The sequence below is a fragment of the Mesoplodon densirostris genome, chromosome 3, assembly GCF_025265405.1.
Source record: "Mesoplodon densirostris isolate mMesDen1 chromosome 3, mMesDen1 primary haplotype, whole genome shotgun sequence".
Lineage (NCBI taxonomy): Eukaryota > Metazoa > Chordata > Mammalia > Artiodactyla > Ziphiidae > Mesoplodon > Mesoplodon densirostris.
In genome coordinates, this window is record NC_082663.1 from 30,048,910 (window position 1) to 30,074,716 (window position 25,807).

The window sequence follows — 25,807 nt, forward strand, 5'->3', positions numbered from 1 at the left end:
GAATTACAAATTTAAGCAGTTCCTCCAGATTCTCTCAGGGTTTTTGGGTGGTTGGAGGACAAAGAGCCTAGGAAGAGAAGGCAAAGAACAGAGGCTCCAAAAGCTACAAAGGTTTACCTCAGTACTTCCCTGTGAAGTTTGGTTTTTTCCTGAGTGCCAAATTCCCCAAGCACAGGAACTGGAATATAGCCACTAGACTTTCCATGTTGCCATAATAATAGATGTGCTTCTATATCTGATTCCTTCTGGTAAGAGACAGGACAGACCCCAACAGAATGTCAACCATGAGAGCTAGTGCCAAGGGTTGGGTTGTTAGAGCTGGAATAAAAGTGGTCAAGATAATTTACCTGAAGTAGCCATAAACGGTAAGAGGCAGAGGTGGGATCAAGCCAAGTCCTTTGAGCAAGTCAATGATCAAAGCTGAGACTGGGTAAGAAACAGACTAGAAAGTGGAAATGAAGCCAGCAGGTTGGAAGGTAGGCAGTACTGGAACAGGCCAGGACTCAGATGAAAAGCTTGGAAGTTAAGTAAGGAGGCCCTGGGTAATTGCCACAAACAGAGCTGAAATTTTCGCAGCTTATTTTTATTATCTGCCAGTCATGTGGTACACCTTTGGGTCAGTGTAGTTTAGGAGACCCAAGACAAATATCCAGTTAGGAATATGAAAGTAACCAGGTCATAACAGCTTGCCATAGAGCAGACCTTACCTATCCATTCACCCAGCCTGCTTCTTACCCCCTCTGGACCCTGTTAAAATCTCTGGCAGAACTTCTTACAAGTCCCAATTTATAAATTATTCATAATTTAGTACATTTTAACTGATATGCTTTCTGCTGCCATAAAAAAGGATGGCTTGATTTAATAGAGAAGCTCTTTCAAAATCATACTACAAGCTGTTACTTCTAGAAATGCTTCCAGGGTTAGCTAATTTCATACATAGTGTGTGGATTCTTGCTAACTTATATCTGTGAAGATGACACTTTCTGATCTTGTTCTTAGATTTTAGGTTGGGTTGTGCCTATCTTATTTGGAGAACTAAGTCATCTTTGTATTTAATCAAAATTAATAAAATGCAATATCCATGCATTTACTCATTTATTCTTTTCACATATGTTGAGCCTATACGGCTAATTGATTATTTCATTCAGTCAGTCAGTCAATGTATATTGAACACCTATTATGTTCCAGCACTGTTCTTGGAACTAGGGATATAAAGTTGATTAAGATAGAGATCCTTCCCTCTTGGTGTTCACAATTTAGTGGAGATGAGAGAAAAACCATTCCAGAGCATGATATTAAGTATGGATAAACACGGAGGTTATGGGGGGCCCATTAGAAGGGATGAGTTTCAACTGAATTGTGAAATATGAGTAGATGTCAGTTGGTTTAAAGGTATTAACTCAAAACTGACCTAATCCTATGAACTGTGAGCTTATACTTGTACTCTCTCCCTATCTTTGTATTTTCTCCATGATTTCATTTAATTTCAAGCATGTAGACAAAACTAAGTTCAGGAAGTATTTTGGGTGTCCTAACTAAGAGTCACCTGCCTCATCAGAATTTTTCAGTAACTGCTAAAGATATCACCTTGAGTATGTCCCAAAAACTTTAAAGAGAAATATGTAGATTTTCCAGTGAATTTAAATATTATAAGTGGACAATTGGGCAAATGTACCTGGTTAAGACATCATTTCCTGCCCAAGGCATTTGGTCTTGAGTTAACAAATCCCCTCATCTCCCACTCAAGAAAACTTTTCCTTTGGATACAATTTAGCTATTAGTTGGTCTGTTTTCCAACAGGCCTGAAATTTTTATTTCATTTTGAGTAATAAAAATAATTGGTAATAGTTTTTTAAAGATTTACATTATGAAAAACTTTTAAAAACAGGAATTGTACAAAGAACTATTTTCTAAGATACTATAAAATAAGCAAGCTAAACTAAGATCTAAATCACACAAAATAAGATCTAAAAATATGAGCTGGATCTTTAATTATTACCAATTATTTTTAAATGTATTTGATAAGTAAATATCTACTCTGTACCTCTCTGGTTTGAGTCATCGTTAGTATAAAGTTAAATATTTACTCTTCCTTTTTGCAAATATCTAAGAGATGAATCCAAGGTGGTACTTAAAGACATGAAATCAGAACTGAAGATTCCTGATGTCTTGTCGAATAAAAGATCCTTTATTTTTTATTTTTCAAACAATGGATTGAGACTAGATTATGAAATTAACTTATGGATCACTACCGTTATTTATTAAAAAAAATGAAAACACAACAAAATAAGAGAAATACAATGCGATGCAATATAATAGAAAATAAAGCACATTACCAGGTAGTAAGGATGAGCATTTCATAAAACTTTTTCTTTTCTGTTCTATATATACCTGTATACAAATACTAGGTAACAATGCAAAAATGTATTTTTTATGGAAGGACCTGGTTAAAAAAAAATGTCTTACAAGATGCAGTACAAGTGGAAATTATGCAACAAGAGAAGCTGGGCAGGTTGAGGTACCCTCACAGGGGTTCAGACCAATAAATAATGGAGACGTTGGGTGAAGTGGTTGACCCAGAAACCTTGAATGGCTAGAGAGAAGTCCATCATGATGAATATAAGTAAAATGTCCCCTGGAACTTGAGGATTGGTGATAGCTACAACAACCCCTGAGGCTGCTACTACAAGCCTTAGTTTTATTTCAGGTATCATGAAGGGTCATCTCTTCCTCACTGCCTGAAGAGTGCTGTGCCAAGAGAAAGCCAGCCATGGGAAATGCAGAATTAAGGTAGCTCCAATGTCTTGGTAAGCTGTACTCTAAAAGGGGCATAGCCTTGATTTGTGGAGTTGCTACCTGTGTTGTTTCTTGAAGTCGGTTTATCAGAAGCTTTCACCCTAAGTACTTTGGCCATTGCGTCAGTATAATCTGTCTGTTGTTGGGTTTTTTCATCTATAAGTAAGAAGATTGCATTTCAGGAAAGCTCAAGGAAACTAGCAAGTGTCAAAAACAGTGTGTTTTATCCCCTAGGAGGTTCTTTCTCTGTCTTAGGAGAAAAGGCATTTGTCCTGTTTTTCCAAATGCATCAGTAATTGAATTGTGAAACACTTGGAGCCTACCAAACTGGGAATATCTGGGGTACTTCAGGCCATGCAGATGTTGATAAATTCTAGCAATCTATGTGGACAAACACTGGATCATGTGTACTTTCAAATTTGTACCACCACTCTCCAAAAGCCACATTTGAATATCACTGCTAAATATCACTGACATAGCCCAATGTTTTTTACTGAATGTTGTGCTAGTGACACTCAGACTTTATGGACTAGTGAATATCTCCCAAGACCCAGATTCTGTTTATGTAAGTTGGTCAAAGTGAACCACATCTTCCCCTCTTTAAAGGGTAGATCAGAAAGCTGTATTTCCAATTTGAATCTTTAGAAGTGGCAAGAAATAAGAATGAGATGCATTTGCTTTGGTCCAGGGATAATCATGTGCAGGGAAATAATCAGAATCTGTTGCAAAAACCACGCAGCTCCACCAGCATCATTATCCAACCACTTGGGCAATGTTACAGGCAAGGAGGAATCTAGTGGACTGAACACATGGACAATCTTAGGCTTGCCCTTGAAGTGTGCACTTCAGCCCACATTCAAGCACATTGGTTCCGAGCTGATGCTGTCTTTAAATACTCATGATGCTTTTAGCCATGATTACTAACAAGAGGGCCAAGGGTACTGACACATTAGGTCACAGGAAACAAAAAGGATTTGACAGGGTGGAAGTAACCAGAGTGGGAAGTCTGGGTAACCATGCAGTACCTACAACAGAATACAGGGAAGCATGTGAGTGTATTGGATCCAGCTTGGAAAACAGTGTTAGGTCCATGTAGTCTGTGAAGATGGGAAGAATAGGTGGATACCATGGTCTCAAGGATTCAGGATTCAGTTTCCAGAAAATTCAATGTTGGTAAATTAATAAAAAACAGTACTGGTGAACAGGTTGTGACCAAAGGCAGAAGCTGTTTACTCTCTGTTGTATTTCATGATTTCTGTATGTAGGTAGACAAGAATTCACAAAGACAGGTGGACTCTAGGTGATGGTGGATCTTATACCTCCTCAAAAATGCATACAGATGATATTTATGCAGGTATAATAAAAATATTAATATTAAAATAAAGAGATAATAGTTATTTGTTATATGTGCATGACAGTTTATAGTAATCAAGGGCTGGTATCATGGAACACATCTACACAGAAAAAGTGTCTTAGTAAACCAATAGTTTGTACCAGGTGATACTTACTATCAGCTGATACAACACCTGGTGTTGCCCACTCTGGGCATTGAAGTCTTGAAACTAATAGTCAGATGTCAGTTTATAATAATACCTGAAGGAATAAGAATTATATACTTTATTTTATAATTTTATGTAATTTTATCATAAAATTAATGTAATTATATATAACAAACATATAAAATAAGGATCTGGTAAAAATTTGTGGTTCCTGTTCACTAATGAACTAGTAAAATCTCTTTAGCTCATTGTCGTTAAACTAGTCATTTTTATTCTGGTCTAATTTCCTTCTTTTTTCAGTTCTCCTGACCTCCTTTTCCCTCATCATGTTCTTGTTCCAACCTGACATGTTTCCCTTTACTTATCCTTTATTTTTAGTCTTATTAGGAATTTCACAACTGTATCTTTAAGGTGATACTGTAAAATGTGTTCTACCAAATGCTCGATTTGTCCATCTCCACTGGTCAGGCTTCAGTCCTTTCTCTGACCTCAGCATTCAGTTCTCTTCACAGTCAACATTCTATCCCATTGTGTTTGGCCACATTCTACAACTAATCAGTGATAGAATAGGGCTTTCTTCTGACCCCTTTGTGAGGAAGCACGCCTTTCTGATTGTTGCACAAGCTGGACGTGGTTTCTCTTTGGGCAGAAATGTGACTGCTGTCACCCCTCCTTTAGAGCACTACTATGTGCCTGCAGCAGCAGCCTGAGAACTTCTAGTTAAGCATTTAAAGTCAGTGGTCACATAGGCTACTTACACAAGCCTTTCACTCAGTCTTTACAACAACCCTGTGAGATAGATATCGTTATCATACAAAGATGAGGGAATTGACAAGGGTGCAAAATGAGTAAGTAGGAGAACTATTATGGGAACCCAGGTCATCTGATTTAAGTCCTTCAGAATGAATTAAATGACTGCATAGCACAAAAATCATTAGAACATTCAAAACTTTCCACTTAAACTTGACCTTGGACTTATAGCCTTCATAATTTTAAAATAGCACAGTTTCTCTCGTTTCCATTTTTTATTTGGTTATTTTCTGATTGTCACATTACATAGAATAGCTATCACTTGCCTAATTAGAAGTATAAATGATTCCAATGAATGAAAGCAGAAACAAGTATCAATCATAATAATCAATAATTATGCAAATCAATTCAGTATTTACCTAATTTTGAATAATGCATGTAATTATTATGCACAGAGTTGTTAGAAAAACCAAAGGCATTAAACTAAAACAAAATAAATTTTAAAAATAAAGGGTAGTTGGTATAGAAGTGACAAATATATGTATATACTAATAAATTCTACCAATTTAAAAGAAAAACCTATTATGAATACTTCTTTGTTTATTTGTTTCAAAAAGTATTTCTTTATCTCTTGTGTTTTCATATCATAAATTCAGGCACCAAACCAGATAATACTAGTTGTAAAATAATCTAATTTTTTGTCTGCTAGTGTGACATATAAATCTCAGTAGGTACTAAATTCTTACACACACTTAGATCTGTTTCTAGAATTTATATTTTTGTGCACCGAATACCCCGTTTCTGCAAATCTTTCTTTTCATTACTTTGTTCTTAATAAGTGCTTTAATATCTGGTTAGGCAACACTCCCATATTACTTTTCTTTTTCAGTTTTTAAGTGAATGTTTTTATCTGTTACAATTCTTTTTCTGCTTCAACTTTAGAACCATTTTGGTTATCATCCTGAAGGAAAACAAAAGTGACACTAGCACTTTTGTTTCATTTCATTAAGTCAGATTAATTTGGAGAAGAATTAAATGGCTTATAATATTGGACCTTCTTGACTTTCCCTTTATTCAAGTCATTTTTCTTATACTCCTCAGTAGAAATATGAGGCTGTTTATATATAGGCTCTCTCTTTATTTCTTGTCAATTCCAGTGATTTTTTGTCAAAGTTTCTAATTGCAAGGTAAAAAGTTGACTTATGCTGAGTAAGTAGAAAACACATTCAAAATATGTTGGGTAGTTTAGTGAATCAGTAGGTAGATTCAAGAACCAGGCTCAAGGTTAAACTTCTAAGGAAAATTATCAGAACCATCACAACAAGTTCTGATGAGAAAACTGTCACCACCACGGAGCACTAGAGGTTCAGGTTGCAGCAGCTACCTCTGCACCAGGAACTCAACTGCTACTTCTAGGAACACTGCTACTTCTTTTTTTTTCTTTTTTTTTTTTTAATTTTGTTGAAGTATAGTTGATCTACAATGCTGTGTAAATTTCTGCTGCACAGCAAAGTGATTCAGTTATACATGTATATATATACATTCTTTTTCCTATCCTTTTCCATTATTGTTTATTACAGGATATTGAATATATTTCCCTGTGCTATACAGTAGTAGGACCTTGTTGTTAATCCATCCTATATATAATAGTTTGCATCTGCTAATTCCAAACTCCCAATCCTTCCCTCTCCCACCTCCCCTCCCCCTTGGCAACCACAAGTCTGTTCTCTATGTCTGTGAGTCTGTTTCTGTTTGGTAGATATGTTCATTTGCTATTTCTTTCTTTATCTTATTTGCATTGGCTAGAACTTCCAGAATAGTGTGACTATTAATGTAAATGATGAGCATCTTTTTCTTGCTCCTGCCTTTAATGGAAAAATGTGTTGTTCATTTTGGTTCACCATTACATATTGGTAAGATATGTAAAAATGTTAGGGAAATCATCTTTGATTCAGAACATATTAAGAGATTTGCTTAAATTTTTTCTCATTAGAAATGCATTCTGAATTTTATCAGATGCTTCTTGGTCAAAATTATCATATATTTGTATTTTTTTATTTTAACCTATTAATGTGATATAATAATAAGTTTCCTAATATTTACCCTTCCTTGTATTCATGAAATAACTCTTATTCAGTCATGGTGAGACAACTTCAATATAGTATAGATGTTATGAGCATATGTTCTGGAATCTGCCTGCCTGGGTCCTAATTTAGGCTCTGCCATCACTATTTACTGTGACCATGAACAAGTAACAGCCTCTGTAATTCTCAGGGTTTTCTGCTGAAAAATTGGCAAGATAATAATACTTATGTGAGAGTTGTGTGAGAATCATTTGAGATAATTCCTGAAAACAGCAATATATGGGATGTATTGAGTGTGTAATAAATGTCAATTAATATAATTATTTTACCTTAATATAGACTGATTTTGTCATTATTGTATGCGTGATTCTTGTGATATATTTCCAAATGAGATTGACTTGTCATTTTCTTTTTGGATGCTGTCTTTGTCAATTATCTTCGACACTTTTTTGGTATCAGTGTTTTGTTAGTCTTGCCAAGTAAACTGGAAAGCTTTCTATCTTCTTCCATATTTCAGAAGACTTTAAATAACATTTAAACTTCTATTTAATTAAGGAATGAAAAATTTTCTGTTTTTTTCTGTTAACCATCAGTGTCGTCGCATTTGCTAGGTATAGTTCTTTGACAATGTTTTCATTTCTTTCATGGTTTTCACCTTTACAAATATTCCATTTAAATTAACTTTGATCTTTTGTACTTTCTTAAAATATCATTTTTACCATACATTAATAAATTCAAATTTATTATGGTAGAGTTGTACATAACATTTTCTTAAGGATTTTTAAGTCTCCTTAAAATCTGTTGTTAACTTCATTCCTATGTTACAAAATTGATACTTGCTATTCTTCACCTTTGCTCAGAACTGGTAGCAATTTCATTATGATTAATATGGGTAAGTTCTAGAAATATATCAGTAAAAAGTATCTCAATAGTTTTGCTCTCTGTCAACTTCCATTATCATGAGTTTCTTCCTCCTTGTTCCTTTTTGGTTATTTTTAAATTGTCTTTTCCTATTTTCATGCTTAGTTCATTTTTTTTCCTTCTTTTTTATTTTAGGCTAAGGGACTATGAATTTTTCTCTGAGTACAGTTTGATTCCCATCTCATATTTTTTAATCAATCTTTTATTTTTAATGTTTTGTTTTAAACTGTTGTTCATAGACATTTATAGTTTTAATTTATTCTTTAATCTAAGAATCACTCAAAAAGACTGTTTTTAACTCTTAAAATTGAATTAAAATTGATTTCTAGTTTTATTATACAGAGTTCAGAGAATGTGGACTGTACAATTTTTGTTTTTGTTTTTGTTTTTCTTTCCCTCTAATTGTTTGATCATTTAAGCAAGAAACTTGAAAAAATTGGAAGTCGTTATTCCTGTCCTGCCTCTGGGTTCTTCAGAACCATTTTTTTTTTTTTTTAGATTCCATATATATGTGTTAACATATGGTATTTGTTTTTCTCTTTCTGACTTACTTCACTCTGTATGACAGACTCTAGGTCCATCCACCTCACTACAAATAACTCAATTTTGTTTCTTTTTATGGTGAGTAATATGTAGAGAATGGACCTGAGGACATGGGGAAGGGGAAGGGTAATCTGAGACGAAGTGAGAGAGTAGCATTGACATATATACACTACCAAATGTAAAATAGATAGTGGGAAGCAGCCGCATAGCACAGGGAGATCAGCTCCATGCTTTGTGACCACCTAGAGGGGTGGGATACGGAGGGTGGGAGGGAGTCACAAGAGGGAGGGGATATGGGGATATATGTATAGGTATAGCTGATTCACTGTGTTATACAGCAGAAACTAACACAACATTGTAAGGCAATTATACTCCAATGAAGATGTAAAAAAAAATGGAAGTCGAACATAGTAAACTGAGAGGACAACATATTGGGCATGAAAATTCTCTTTTATCTATCTTACTTTAAAATATGTAAAACTAAGCTTAGTACTTGCATAGCGTAGCCGAATAACTCTTACTGTCTTTTATCTCTCTACCGATAATATCAATTTAAGTGTCTTAATGCTCAGCTTGCATTACAATTTGTTTCAACTCAATATGCCTACTTTCATAAACTGTTAAGTACTTTAGAGGCTTTTTTTCTTTTACTTTTATATGGGAAGCTCATTTTTCACTGTCTAATATGAAAGTATTATTCATGTTATTACTCATTTATGTAATGTAACTATTTAAAGTATTGATTCACTTTTGTTTGCTATAATTTGTATTTACTTTCAATTTTCATGTTTCCTACATACTTAAATTCCACTTTTAAGAATATTTCTGTTTTGTTTGTTTCATTATTATTTTTGCAGAACATGGTTGGAGAATGGGCGTTACCAGAAGAAATGGTTGATAATTTACCACCCTCAAACAATTGCATATTGGGCCATGTGATTCACAGACTAATTGAAAGATCTCTTCCTTCTCAAGTTGAATCAACAGTACCTGAGTTACCTTCATGTGTTATAAAAGGATGCGTGTTGGGGAAAACATTTAGTGGAAAAACTACTGCTCTAAAGTCTCTAGAGAAAAGTAAAATTTCTTTCTTATTTATGTTTTTTTCCTTTATTGGATTCTATTTACAATGACTGTAGCTGCAAATGTCTATGTCTGTAGAAAACATACATGAGAATCTGCAAATATATTGGGAAATTCTGTCATCAAGAATTTTGTAATAGGGTGATCACATAATTTATTGTCCAAGTCAGACACTTTTAGGAGTAGAGAGTCATAAAGTGGGACTGTCCCAGGGAAACCTGGATATATGAGCTTGCTATATAATTATGATGCACAATATAAAGAAGAATAATGTCTTAAACTTTACTTAAACTTTCATCATAGATTTTACTTTACCAATAGATGAAGTAGGAAGGTAATAACTTGTCACAAATAGACAAGAAATCATGACTTCCCTGGTGGCGCAGTGGTTAAGAATCCGCCTACCAATGCAGGGGACACAGGTTCGAGCCCTGGTCTGGGAAGGTCCCACATGCTGTGGAGCAACCAAGCCCATGTGCCACAACTACTGAGCCTGCACTCTAGAGCCTGTGAGCCACAACCACTGAGCCCACGAGCCACAACTACTGAAGTCCACGTGCCTAGAGCCCATGCTCTGCAACAAGAGAAGCCACTGCAATGAGAAGCCCGGGAACCGCAAAAAAGCGTAGCCCCTGCTCGCGGCAACTAGAGAAAGCCCGCACACAGCAACGAAGACCCAACACAGCCAAAAATAAATTAATTAATTAATTTTAAAAAAAGAAAGACAGGAAATCAACTTAAAATTATAAATGTTTTAACTCTTCACATTGATTGAATTCTTTCCCTTTAATAAACTTCTGGCTTTTTATCTAGAAGTTCTTTCAGTTAGAAGTGAAATCATAGTTTTCCATCTATTTAATTAGTTTTTCTCCACTAATACTTACCTTTTACAGTTTTTACTGGAAAACTCAAAATTTTCACTGAGGCCAGTCTGTCTTGTAACAGTCCAAGGCAGAGAACAGTAAGTCATTATTGAGATGTTAAATAGACTTCTTTAAAAGGCAGCCTAACAAAAGCTCAGTGAGATACCACTCCACACCCTCTAGTATGGGTATAATTTTTAAAAATTGGAAAAAAATTGTTGGTGAGGATATAAAGAAGTTGGAACTCTCATACATTGCTGGTGAGAATGTAAAATGGTGTAGCCACTATGGAAAGTAGTTGGTGATTCCTCATTAAGTTAAATAAAAAATTACCATATGACCCCAGCAATTCCACCACTGGTATATAGCCAAAAGGACTGAAAAGAGGTGTTCAAAAAAAACCATATGCAGTAATGTTCATAGCAGCACTATTAATAATAGATAAACGATGGAAACCATCCAAATGTTCATCACCTGCTGAATTGGTAACAAGATGTGATATATCCATACAATGGAATATTATTCAGCCATAAAAGGAGTGAAGTTCTCTATGTGCTATGGATAGACTTTGAAAACATTATACTAAGTGAAAGAGGTCGAACACAAAAGACCACATATTGTATGATTCTATGGATAAGAAACATCTAGAATAGGCCAATCCATGGACAGAAAGCAAATTAATTGTTGGGGGCAAGCGTAGGGAGATAGAGAGTGACTGCTTAATGGATACAGGGTTTCCTTTGGGGTAATGAAAATTTTCTGGAAAAAGGTAGTGGTGATGATTGGACAACATTGTAATGACCTAAATATCACCAAATTGCATCTTTTAGAATGGTTAAAATGGTTCATTTTATGTTATGTGAATTTTACCGCCATAGTAAAAAAACCAGCTTGATCCAAAAAACATTGCTGGAGAACCCTGAAGAGCATACTCTAAGGGTGAAGCCAGCACAGAAGAACAATGATGTCAATTTCCTAAATGAAAAGTTATTAATAAAATTGTCTTTTGTATTTTAGGCTTTCCTATTCAGGTACTTTCTATTGACACTCTCGTCCAAGAAGCGATCCAAGCATTTCACAACAATGAGAAGATCAGCGGAGCCCTTCAGAAAGCAGCCGAAGAAAAGGCTCTACCAGTTAGGCAAGAGAGTAGTAAAGAAAGCCAGGCAAGTGAGATTTTAGTTTTCTTTTCTTCACCTTGTACATTAGAGATTTCCAACTGGATGGCATCTAAGAGATCCTCTAGACCAGAAGTTGTCAGACTTTTCTGTAAAGGTCCAGAGGCTAAATATTTTAAGTTTTATGGGCCCAGAAGCAATATCGAGGGTATTACATGGGTACTTACATAACGAGAGAAAATTTCAACCCCCCCTCCACCCCCCACATGCATACACACACATCAGTTTGCCTAGGTGCGCCATCCAGGGTGGTGGGCTGGCTTTGTGCCCAGTTATCATCAGCTGGAGACATTCTCCTGAGGAAAGAGCCACCAGCTGGGAAAGCTGGTAAAGGGGTGGAGGGGCCCAATTGTGAGGGCTTGGAGAGGAGTGAGGTATGAGTGTTTTGGATGAGTTCACCATGTCACCAGCTCTCAGAATGGAATTCCACTCCTAAGAGCCTGACAGTGGCCAACAGCAAGTCCCCATCTCGTAGACTCAGCCTGATGCCAGTCCTGGGCAGCAGCCAAGGAGGGTGCTGGAGAAGAGCAGACAGAGGGCGAGGGGGGCACCTGGCTTGGTCCTCACAATGCTATCCTGTGGAATGATGCCCAAAGACTGTGTAAAAACAGCCAGCCGGGGCCTCCCTGGTGGCGCAGTGGTTGAGAGTCCACCTGCCGATGCAGGGGATACGGGTTCGTGCCCCGGTCTGGGAGGATCCCATATGCCGCGGAGCGGCTGGGCCCGTGAGCCATGGCCACTGGGCCTGCGCATCCGGAGCCTGTGCTCCGCAACGGGAGAGGCCACAACAGTGAGAGGCCTGCATACCGCAAAAAGGAAAAAAAAAAAAAAAAAAAAAAAAAACCAGCCAGCCGATTTTGGTCCAGGGACCATAGTTTGCAGACCTCTGATCTAGACTAGTAGATCTCAGTTTTGAGAGGTGGCTGGTAGGGGAAGGTCTCTTACGGTTTACCTGCATTACCGTTTCTGTCAGTGTTGCATCTTGCTACATTATTACATAAAGATACTAGGGCAGGAATTAGGAGAATGTGCCCCCCCACCCCCGAGAATCATGGTGTGGTCCAACCTGCTCATTTTAAAGGGAGACAGTAGAGACCCTAAGCATGAGTTGATTTGCTTGGGGTCAGAGGCTTGTTGATGGCTAGGCTGTGATTGGAATCCCAGATTCTAAATCCAGTACTCTTTTCCCTGCCTTATCCTGTTTCTGAAATTGAATAAATTAGCGGAGAATCTAATCCAGGTCATTTGCATGAGCTGCAAAATAAATACCACTTAAACGTGATTCTGGAAATAACTGGGAGAGTTTTTCTTCACGGTGGGCTGCCTCTTCTTCTCTGTTGTGGTACTCTGTATTCTAATCAATACAGTGATAGATAATGTACATGTTTTTCCTTTATTTCCCTTTTGGCTAGGACTGACACCTCTAAGACTGTTCTTTTTAAGGTGGTTTTCCACAAACTCTACCTCTTTCTCAGCTCCCATTATACTTTCAAAATGGCAGTTGCTTTATTTTACATAGAAATTGAAAGACAGATTATACCATGGGTTACTATGTGTTTCTATAAGTACAATTATCAAACTTTATTTGCTTCCAGAACTCACTGAGTTTTTCTTAATATCATTAATGTTTTAGATAAAATAGTCTATGTTGTTAAACTCTACTTATAGACATAAAATTAAGAATGTTATTAAAATATGACAATGTTAAAATCTCTCCATGTGTGCTCGCGTGTGTTTCCTCCCCAAAGGATCTGCAAAATGTATTTTCAGCTGAAGCATTACCAGAAACAGAAGATAAAAGCAGACTTAGTAAGTAAGATATCAAAACAAATCATCCATCATTTTCATGAGAGAGACAGATAGGCGAACACTAAGAGCACACGGATGTGAGCACAAACCAGCTTTCAGGGAAAGAAAGGGGAGATGGGGAGGGATGCATGGCTGTCTACATGGTCACGTGACAGAGACAGCAAGATAAACCCAGACGTCCCTAACCACTGTCTACAACTGGGGATAAGAGATGACAATTTCAAAGGAATCTTCTCACACCCCTTCAAGTAGTTGCTCAGTTTTGCTGTGGTTTTGAAAACAGTCAGGCTAAATCATCGTCACTCTTCCTGGCTTTGCAGGGAGACAGTAGTTTCTGGTTTCTTCTCACCCATGCAGTTGGGGGGAGTACTGCTGTGCTCTCTGCATGCTGCTGCTTTGTTCACTGTGATGAGGAAGTCTGCGGCTCTGTCTCTTCCACCCACCTGAGCAGTGGTTCCTTAGATAAAGCTGTTTATCCCCAGCCTTGGGCAAAGCAAACAGAACCAAGCTTCCTAAACCCAATGAAATGTTACCTCCCTTGGGATCTGGGCTTTAATCCTTCAGATCCTTGGTAGAACCATTGAAGGAAAACAATTTTAAATCTTAAATATCTTCTCTATTTGTGCCAGTAAGGCTTTGCCATATTCAATCGTTGCCTCATATTCTAGCATAAAATTGGTTCCTTCTGTGCCATCACCATTCTTGCTAACACCCTTGGACAATATGCACATTTATTATGAGTTGGCAACTCCACCAGAGCAGTCAAGTTTCCCATCTTTTAAAAGAACATAACTTGTCCCTTGTTTCAGTTATTTGTTTCTTACAAGATAATTTTAATTGATTTTTTAAACTATCATAAGTATATTTTGTGACATATTCTATTACCGAAGTCCAGTAAATTATAAACAGACTCTGAAAACTTATTTTTTCCATGGAATTTAACTAAAAAACCCTCTGACTCTAGAGTTTTCCACTTTCAGAAGTGTTTGTTACCTATAACTTGATAATCCGGGAAAGTAAAAACGTAACAAATTAACATCTTAATGACTTCTCTTGAGATCTTGGCTTGTTTTCCGAAAAGAGAACCCAAACTACGTTAAAGTATTTCTAATGATATTGTTCTGAGTGAGCCATACTGGAAGGAAGTAGAAAACACCAAACCACACAGTGGCCAGGACTTAACGTTGTGGAATGAAGGTAAACGCCATGCTGTGCTGATGCTTATACTTCTTTCCTCTGAGTATCTCAGGCATAGCTGAATCCAATAACCCACATGTCCAAAGCCATAGATGGTCAAATGTTAACATGGTTGTTAGCTGTAAATACCAGAGTATGTTCTTACCACTTTTTCTATTGCTAGGTACCAATACTAGAAAAACACCAAAAGCTGAAGAAGTCGTAGCAAGTGATACTTTCTCTGAAGTAAGTACTATAACCTAACTCTGGCTACTAGTGTATTGAAATGTGTTTTGATTCATAGCCTTTTCACAGCATTTTCATCTTCAAATGAAATGAAATAGCAATGTACTCCTCTTTGGTTTAAAATAAATCTGATGGTAAAATTAGCTAAACCTGAATTTACTTGATATTTTTTATATTCTTAATATTCTTTGAATCTAAAGCAGTGGAAATTGCTTTCAGTTTTGCCAGGTAAGAAAGTAAACACATGCTTTTAAAAATTTTAGACTTATGCCAAATTTATATTTATGTATTTTTCTTTACCTCTTAATTTATGACTTTTATTTCCTTTCACAATTTCTTTACCTTTAAAGATTTTTGTTCCAGAATTTATCCTTAGACTTACTGTTGACTCTGCAGAATTTTTTATTAATCCCTGAAAAAATGTTTACAGCAATCTACAGGCTATTGCTTCTAATGCAAACTAATATTTCTATATATAGTATTGCTTTACTGTATATTGGAAACATTTTTGATCATCAAATAGAATGGTCAGATTAATCAAGTGGAATTTTATTAAATAAAATGAAATAAAGTATATTTGATTACTTTTATTGTTTGTTTCATCAAGGAAACTAGTTTCATAATATTTTAGATTTCAAAACTGCTTAAAGATAGAAAAAGTTTTGGAAGAATATACAGCAACCTGTAAATGTGATGACCTATGGGGAGAGAAATGGGTTTAGAGAAAGTGAAAAAGGGGGACTTATAATTTTTACTCTGTGTATTTTAAATGTAAATTAGCAGAAATACTAAGTATATTTTTATATTTACATTTATTGAGTTACAAATCCCCCAATTCCATATTCAATTCAGTTCAAAGGGCATACTTTGTTCCATGCATTGTTGTAAAGGGGGAGTAGGTATGTCAGTGAACAAAAAAGTCAGGGTTCCTGGACTTTATGGAGTTTACATTCTAAAAGATGGAAAGAGATAATACACCATAAACACACAAATAAATGAATTATATGAACCATTAGATGGTGATGATGCTATCAAAAAAGAAAAAGGAGGGTAAGGAGATCACCTTGAGAGAGTGAGATTTAAGCAGATTGAAAGAATCACCCACTGGATCTGGGGAACCATTTCAGGCTGTCAGAATAGCTGGACGACAGTCTTGAAGCAGAAAGGTGGTTGGCCAGCAAGGGGGGTGGTGCAGAGAGAAGGGATGAGGTTAGAGAGATGAGTGGAAAGGGAGGAGAATCCGGCCAGCCAGAGCCTTATAGGCAGTGATGAGGACATTGGGAGTACAGGAGGCGCCTTTGCAGGGTTTTCAGTGGAGACAGAGTATCATTTGACTCATAAAATGCTCACTCTGGTGACTGACTCTATTTCAGAATAGGCGCTAGGGATGTTCCTGTGAATATGAAGTCGCTTAATTAGACTAGCCTTCCTACAGATAACAATATAAAGGCTGGACAAAATACAAAAGCTAATTATCTGAGGGCCTGAAGCAGGCAGCCAAAAAGCAAACAGCAAAAACCAGGCAGAAAATATATGGGATTTGACCATTGACAGAAGAAAATTTCAGTGGGCAAAAGCCAGGCTTATGCAAGTTACCCCAAAGGACATGCCGCATCTGCGTGCCATGAGTGGTTAGAACTCAAGAAGTAAGCCCTAATCTCTTTGATTTAAGATATTAGAGAGTGAAGTTTGGGGATGCCAGAGCAGCTGATAAGTAAAGAGGAAGATCTTGGAAAGGAGGGAGCCAGAGGAGGAGCCCCGAAATCTGCACATACGTTTTCCTTAAACGCTTGGCTGATTCCAAAATTGTGCTAAACGATCAGTGTCTTCACCAGAGAACACGACCATTTAATTTATTTTCTCTCCAAACATTTGGAATCTGACTTGTAAATTAGCTGTCCCCTACCATTGCTTATTTTCACAGCTCACTGTGCGTGCTCAGCTTGGTGCAAAATCAGAAAAGTTGCTGAAGAAAGGAAAGAGCATATCTGATATGTTGCTAGTCAGCATCATGGTAAATGCTATTAAGTATGTATCACACTTTTCTCTTTTATATCAATTTAATATGTTCTTTATCAAATAGAGTTGTATAAAGAATAATACAGAAATATTTTTATTTTCAGCATCTAATGAATTTACCTAAAAAAACACAGCAAGATAAAGATAAATTTTGTGATTTACATGTCTATATTTCACTCCCCCCACCCTTTACCAACCTTGACTTCATTCACCCAGATGTGAATTCAGGTTAAGTTCTATCCTGTATGGGGAATTCAAGGAGAAATTAGATACTTGGAAAAGCCAAGGGATTTGGAGAAGAGAGACCCTAAGTATGTGGTCACGGGCCAGTGTGCTTCCTCATTTTGTGTTTCCGGAGGAGGAAGTGACCCCTGCGACCCAAAGGCTGGGCAGTGCAGGGTAAGAAGGCCATGAGAAAGTAGAGGTTGCACAGGCAAGGACTCACATATATGCATAGCACAGAGATGATATGCAATAAGGGTAAAGAAAAAATTTAAGTAGGCTATCATATTGTAATTCCTCCTTTCTAAGGATAGAGAATTCTCCTCAGCCCTCCTTTACAATACAGAAAAGAGAGAAATTAAAAGAATCCATAGGTGCTCGGTTGATCCGTGTAATAAAGAAAAGAGGCTGAACAGGCTGGAAAAAGGAATCAACAAGGCTCCTGTTGTAGGGTGTTGCAGAGCTTCGAGTGAGTGAGTAGTTTGGGATAGCTCTGCTGCCTGAGAAGCGTTAACACCGAGAGATGTGAGAACAGGAGGTTTTGGAGAAGTTTTGCCAGGCATCTGGAATGGACTCCCCCTTTAGAGTTTTCTTAAGAGGCCTCATTAAAGATTTAAGTTGCCTCTCAGTTGTGATGTATCTTGGACTGATTACTCTTTGAATGCAACACTGAAGAAACTGGGCCACAGTGATGCTATTCTCAAAGCTGGAAGGGATCTCATTCTAATAGTTGCAACATTTTTCAGTACTGGAATAAGCCATGGGAGTCCTTGTTCAAAGAAAATTGTATATGAAAAGCATCAGCTATAAAGCAGAACTTAGCTGTGGTTTCACTGAAGTTGGCGTGTCTACACCCCATCCCCAGAACTCCACTACCCTCCCACCACCACCACCACTACCATCATCCCCTCTGCCCCTGAGGCACCATTAGACAACTGTCATCAGTTTGACATCCTTTCATTTAGTCCAAATGGGTCCTTTTTCAGTGAGGAAAGGAAGGCACGTGGCAGCTCAGTTAGGCAATCCAGTCACGTATCTGGTTAGTGGCATAGCCAGAGCCAAATCCCAGATCTCCTCACTCCCTGTTGTCTGGTGTCCTCACACTACAGCATGACAAGTGTGGCCCTGACCTTCTCCTCCCTCTGAAGTAGCTCCTGAGACTGGAGGTGGGAGAAGAGGTCCCTCAGACCTGGTAGAGTGCTCAAGAAATTTCTCTCCTCTAGCTGAGGCCAATCAATCAACAAACTCATTCTGTGCAGAATGCTTACCACACTCTGGACAAATTATAAAAGCAAAATGCAGGCTTTCCTTGCTCTTCATAGCCTAATAGGGGTAATAGAAGCAGTGACCTGAAGACAGCTTGATACTGTGGAAAGATCACCTGATTTGGGGTCACTTGCAATTTTATGACTTTGAACAAGTAATAAAACCTCCCTGAACTTTGGTTTTCCCCCTTCTTCCTTGCCACACTGATAGAAGGATCATGTACAGGCACCAAAGCAGACTCCCAAGCCTTTAGAAAGGGATTCTAATTGTTTAAATCAGTTTTAACAGAGAAAGAAATGAAATCATAACTTTTTATCCAAAAATCTTAATCTTACATAATTGAAGTGTTTTGGAAGAGCAAAGTTGATGTTTTTTCCAATTTAAAGAACTAAAATAATTCTTGGAGCACCTATTCTCTATAGAGGATGCTGCACTGAGTACAAAAACCAAAGAAATTGCCCATACCATTTAGCAACTTATAATCTAACTGAGATAAAGAAGACTCACTTGACTCTATGCTGGATCGGGTGGGGTAGGAAGAAATTTCCAGGTTGGCGATATGAGTATCCACCATATGCTACACTCTGTGCTGGGTTCTTAAAATGTGTCTTTTCAGTTCATCCTCACCAGCATCTTGTGAGGTGTGTTATGTTGTCCCACTGTATATATGAGGAAATTGAGGTTTTAAAGAGGAACAGCCTATGAACACAGCTAGGAAGTACAATTAATACCCACATAACAGGGAGGAGATTGGTGTGTTCAAAGTGAATGGTTCAAAATTGTGAGAGAAGAAGTTATAGGGAAGTAAGTTGTGGCCAGTTCATTTTAAATACCATGTTATGGCTTCTAGAATAGATTTGGAGGGCAGCAGGGACCCACAGAAGGTTTCTGAGCAAGGGAGCGATTGTGGTACATTAGGAAACCTAATTCTGGCTGTAAAGAAATAAAATTCATGCAGAAGGAGGTTACTGTGAAATTTAAAGAAAGATAAAGGCAAGATTCACTGTGTTATTATTTCTAAAGGACTTGTGTCTATCAAAATGTTAATGATTTGTCCTTTCCTAATTTAGTCAGATACCTATATGTAAAGGCTGGGTCCTGGATGGCTTTCCAATGACATTAAACCAAGCAAAGCTTCTGGAGGAAGCACTCACAGGCTGCAACAGAAACCTCATAGAACTGGAGGGAAAGAAATCACAAATATCCACATTGTCTGTTGACCCTACAACTTCCAGAGAAGTGCCTCTTCCCCCTTCTGCATTTGATTTTGTCATGTTATTAGATATTTCAGATAATTCCTCACTGAATCGCATGAATGACATCATGGGTAAGCTGGACACCTTTTTTAAAATATTCTTTTCTATAATTCAGAGCTCTTTATTTTTCTTTGCCTGAAATGGTGAATATTCCCATTTACAATTATAAGTGGATAATAAAGAATCCATTTAGGCTTCCAAAGAATTACCTAGTACAGCACAGTTGCCTCCTGGGGCTCCATCAGTGTTCAGCACTGTAGCCCAAGCCTGGAGCTCATGGAGAATTCCATGCCAACTACAAGCATCTCATTCAACCCTTCCATCAACTTGGCAGCTCCCCTGGCTGAGAGGCACCCTCCTTTTCGAGGCTTGCATACATGGAGGAGCTTCTTGTAGCTATCTAGTACATCTTGGTGTGCCACCCAAATGAAGTTCATGAACCACACTGGTGCTGCAAGCAAGCATCTGGTAACATCCTTCCCTTGGATTGCATGTTAACTGAGGAGCAGGTATCAGTTGGCTGCAGTCCTTCCACACTGGGGTCAAATAGTCTTGCCAAGATTCATGGTTTATTTAACTACTTTTCATTGTTGAAATGAAAATATTACTTTATTCCACAAATTCAGTGGTTATGGGTAAAAGCACATATTCTTGAATCCTGGCTCTCCAGGTTAATAGGCATTTGACCTTGGGAAATGTACTTCATCCTTCTAAACCTCCATTTCACATCCTATATAATAGAATGCTTCATTGTATTGTTTGGGATATTAAAGGAAAACTGTTTCTTTACTCACAACACTTCTGACACCAAAGATGTGTGGGTTTTCCATACTACCCTGTTCTCCAGTTCTTGAAAAACACCAACTGGGGGTCCTATAATTTAAGCTAATTCTGGCACTAACTCCCCAGGGTTATCACAGGTTTTCACAGGTTAAGGGCTCAGTCCCACAAGACTTCTCCCCACTTCAGATGCCAGTCTCAAGTAGTGGATCCCCAGGTTACCCACACTCCTGTCTGACTTGACTACAAATTGGGGTTTTCCATGACCCCTCTTCAGGTCTGATACTTTTCTACAATGACTCACAGAACTCAAGGAAACACTTTACTTGTTATTACTGTTTTATTATAAAGAATGCCATAAAGGACACAAATGAGCAGCCAGATGAAGAGGCACATAGTGCAAGGTCTGGAAGAGTCCCAGGCTCAGGAGTTTCTATCCTCATGGAGTTTCGGGGGGTGCCACACTCCTGGCACGTGGATGTATTCACCAACCCACGAGCTCTCTGAATCCCTTCTTTAGAGTTTTTATGGGGGTTCCATTATGTAGGTATGACTGACTAAATCATTGAGCATTGGTGATCAGTCTCTACTCCCTTCCCCTCCTTAGAGATCAGGGGGTAGGACTGAAAGTTCTAGCCCTCGAGTCACTTGGTTTCTCAGGCAACAGGGTCCTACCATCCAAGAGTCACCTCTTTGGCATAAACTCAGATAAAGTTGAAAGGGGCATATTATGAATAAAAGTAAATGCTCCTTTTACCTCTATCACTCAGGAAATTACAAGGGTTTTCAGAGCTCTGTGTCAGGAGCCAAAGTCCAAATATATATTTCTTATTATATCATAATATCACAGGTATTAAATGAGATAAATGTTAAACATTTAGGATAGAATCGGGTACATGATACTAGGCACATAGTATCCACTAGGAAAAATAGTGGAAGTCTTTGAAATGAACAAAAGATTATTGGATACCCTTTCAATAGAAGGTTGAGTACTGTCTTTTGGACGCCGAGGAGTGTCTGGTTTCAGAGGGGTCTATGCCTTTCATTGGCTTTGACTCGGCTCTTCTGTAACTATAAATTGTAGGGGACTAATAGTAATTCAAATGATTCTGGTTCATGGACATGCAAATGAATTTGATTTAATTAAGATAAAATTAATTTCTATACTTTGAAAAGATGATTCCAAATATTACATTGCTGTATACATAGTAACCAGTCTTTTGTCTATTACCATCTATTTCAGCATTACTGACTACCTGTAAATAGGTCTGTTATTCAGATTGTCATTTGTACTAGTTGTAACATCACATCTTACTGGTTCCCTCATTACTTGAAAAATTAGATGATGTCATTTTACATTTGTTTCAGTGTCTTGATTTTACCTTTTTAAAAAACTGCCCTTTAACAAATGGTAACATCATTCTTTCATTATTTCTGTTACTACTAACACAATGACATCTGGAGCTAGGAGAGACTTAGGGGATCATCTATTCCAGTGCCTTTATTTATAGGTGGAAATTTAAAGCATGAGCTTTAAGGTCACACTCTTCCTTATTTTGAGTATGTATAATCTTGAGATCTTCGTTTCATTGTTTACTTAAATAAAATGACAAAGCCATTAGATATGACTTCAGCTGTTGAGCCCAGTAGTTTAAACTGGATGCTGTCCATCAGATCTCAAATGGGAGAATTTACTCCTCTCCATACAAGGGAGCTATGCTGACAGTAGTGATGATTCCACTTGTTCAGCCAAATTCTCATCCCTGTTCAGGATCATCTGACGGTTGGCAAAGAATACTGCCAATCCATGGCCATCTACTGACAGAATAAGGCCCTGAACTCAAGTCAGTCTGACTTGCTTTCAGGATATGACGAGTTATTAAATACACACAAAGTCCTGTGGGTGAGATGGTCCCTGAAAGCTGATTATAATCCCACAAGGGCCTTAGAAGTTTTGCCTACCCTCTTGAGGATCCCTAGGAAGCATTTGTTGTGTGTTTCAAAAAATAGAAGGAAACCAATTGGCACAAATTTTTCAAGAAATCTACTCAATCCAGTGTGAGTTCTTTCGATTCCCTATCAAAATTACATGACAAATGGCTCTGGAAAATTTATCAAAGCTGATGTTAGCATGTAACTAGTTTAATTTCTTAATTCTAGACCATTTACTTATAACTAGGCTCAGAAATGCCCTTTATTCACTACGACAGGGAGAATTTTTTTTGTCAAGTTTTTTGTACAGATACACATAAATAATCTTATTTATCTACCCTCAGAACTTAGTGTTAAAGCACTATTAATTTTTTTATTTTTATATGTATTTCTAATTATATATATTCTAGGTCTGAAGTGAACTGAGCCAACTACTAGATTAGGTTCTTCTAAATCACAAAAACTAGTATGAAATCATTGAGTTTATAGTTCTTACTTGTTTTGGTCAGAACTGGGTAGGCTAAATATGTCCACAACTTTGAAAATCTATCTGCAGCTTTTATGTTCAAGTATTTTAAGTTAAGATAAAGTGTGATTCTTACATATCTTAAGATTTTTCTTTTTTAGAATATAAGATTGGAATGGCCATTGAAAGATCACCTTGCCAATTTGCTCTCCTCATCTTAAGCAAGACCCCACCTGAACTCTTTTGGACGGATGAAATTCTATCCTTCAAAAATATCTTGTTCATTCACATATTCACTTATTATTTATTGCGTGCTTGCTAAATGCCAGACACTGTGATTGGCACTGGAGATTCTGTAACAAAGAAGAAATGGATCCTGCCTTCAAAGAATTTAGTGGAAATTGTAGCTAAGGAGCCAAGGAGTTATAGTATTGAGTTGTACTTCCAACATGGCAGCCAATAGCCACAAGTGGTTATTTAAATGATTTAAAATTAATAAATTAAAAATTCAGGTCCTCAGTCACACTGACCACATTTCATATGCATATGTGGCTAGTGGCTATCATACTGGACAGCACGGATGCAGAAAATTTTCATCATCTCAGAAAGATCTGTCTTATCAGATTACACTGTTATAGAGTGATGGGAGCTAAAAGGGTGCCACTAGTAAATATTTATCTAACATTTATAACATGCCAGGAACTGACAGTACAGAAATGAAGGGCAAGTCCCTGTCCTCGAGTCATTGACAATGTAGTGGGAGAAGAAACAAAAGTAAGCTGATCATTATAATATAGTCACTTATATGCTATACTAGGTGAGCCCAGCATGGGAAGAGATTTACCAGACCAAGACAGGGAGGAAGGGCGAGGGAACTGGCAAGCAGGGTCCATCTAGAGAACAGCAAGTTGATCATTAGGACTGAGAGGCAGCAGGGTGTGGAAGAGTGACAGAAATGAGCCTGGAGGGTAGGCAGGGACCAGCTGGAAAGTCTTGTCCCAAGTTAAAGTGTTTGAACTTTATCCTGAAGCCATGTGAGGTCACTGAATTCTATTAAAGATGAGATTTAATGCAATTCAATATGCTTTTCATAATGGTCATTCTAGCTGCAGTGTGGAGGATGCACTGGAAGGGGAGTGAGACTGGAAGCAATGAAATGAGTTATAAAACTATCACCATCTGAAAAACACCAAAGGCATTAAGACAGCTAGAGAGGCAAGGTAAAAAGAGTCAGCTTCAGGTGCTATTTAGAGGGAAACTATAGAACTTACTGATCAGTTGGGATGGAGGCATTCATTTTGTTGTGAATTTAGTGCAGGGAGAACAGGGCGACTTCAAGTTTCTGACTGGCACAATTTTTTGAATGATAATACCATTCACTTAGACAATATGGAAAGAAACACAAGAGTTTCTTTAGGGACATGTTGAACTTGAAGTAGCTGGTACCTATGGGACTTTTAAGCTAAGATATTCAGAGCGCAGTTCTATAAATGGGTCTCGATGTCAGGAGGGAAGTGTGTACTAAAGTTAAGGGCTTGAAGGTAAAACAAATCATCTAGGAAGAGAAGTGTATTTTAAAAAACACCCAGAATGACAGCCAAGACAGCCAATGGGGAGAGCAAAGGAAGAAGTGTTTAGAAGCAGCAACTAGAGAGAAAGGAAGAAACCCAGGGAGAGTAATGTCATATAAGCCAAAGGAGGACAGATTTTCAAAATAAAGGTGTTATTCTCTCCTCCTCCCAGACCAGTGGGCTGGAGTCCTGAGGCCTGGGCTGGGGTGTGGGAGCCCAGTCACCAGCATTGCCTGCAGCATGGCCCTTCAATGCTTGGGGTCCGTGGGGAAGCCTGAAGGATGTCACCACAGGGAAGCAGCCTTCATGCAGCCAAAGCCAAGTGGCCTCAAAGACTGAACATCAGTCCTTCCAGGGCTGGGCAGAGAGGAGTGGCCCAGACTCAAAGCCAGCTGGTAGGAGACCAGGAGACCTAAGGAGAAGCTTCAGCCAGTGTGGGAGCATAAGCTTTTGTCAGAAGGGAAGAGTAGGTGGCTGCCTGGGCTTTTAGCCAGTGTCTTGGGCCATTGGTCAGCCTGAGAGGGAACAGCAGTGTTCATAATATGGGGAGAGGTACTGAGAGGCTTTGAGTGCAGGCTCTGGATGGATAACTTTAGTCACTTATAGTGACTGAAAAGAAATATAAGGGGGCTTCTAGGGCTGATAATGTTTGTTTCTTGATCTGGGTGCTGTTTTCAGTTTGGGAAGTCATTGAGCTGTATAATCATGGAAGCATTCTTTTTGGCATGTATAGTTCAAGAAATAGTTTAAAAATTAAAAAGAAGTTCAGAGTTTGGAATTAGATTGACTGGAATCAAATCCTTTCTCTGTCATTTATGAACTATGCCATTTGGGACAATTTTAGAATCACAATCCTACTTCACAAGTTTTGTTGTGAATATAAAATAATGTAATACAGTCTTCCCTCAGCATTCATAGGGGATTAATTCCAGAACCCCCTCAGATACAAAAATCCAAGGATGTTCAAGCCCCTTATATAAAATGGTGTGATATTTGCATTGAACCTATGCATATCCTCCCATATACTTTAAGTCATCTCTAGATTACTTATAATACTTAATTTCCTCTTTTTCTATCATGAATGTAAAGGGAGAACAATTGATTGCTATATCCTGTGAAGGTCCTTCATTTTCTTGAACACTATTAATTCGCTCTTCAATGTTCTCTTACATTGACTGAGTAATCTAATTCCTTTTAATCTAGTTCAAGGTTTTTTTTCCTCTTTATGATTTTCCATTTATTCTGAATTCATGAGTATTCTGGACTTTGTAACTTAATTCTGAATAGGACTCAATCAGAGAAGTTGAGATCGTTTTTGGTTTTGGTCTCTTGTCGTATACTCCTTTA

At 37.7% G+C, this 25,807-nt stretch overlaps 1 protein-coding gene across 1 annotated transcript in view; it reads left to right on the forward strand.

The window, feature by feature from the left end:
* Positions 1-25,807, forward strand: part of SPEF2 (sperm flagellar 2) — a 164,928-nt gene that overhangs the window by 50,697 nt on the left and 88,424 nt on the right. The window contains exons 10-15 of the mRNA XM_060091629.1: positions 9,451-9,670; positions 11,557-11,705; positions 13,445-13,526; positions 14,887-14,948; positions 16,873-16,976; positions 19,526-19,782. Coding sequence (XP_059947612.1) covers positions 9,451-9,670; positions 11,557-11,705; positions 13,445-13,526; positions 14,887-14,948; positions 16,873-16,976; positions 19,526-19,782 — 874 coding nt within the window. The remainder of the gene's footprint in view (positions 1-9,450; positions 9,671-11,556; positions 11,706-13,444; positions 13,527-14,886; positions 14,949-16,872; positions 16,977-19,525; positions 19,783-25,807) is intronic.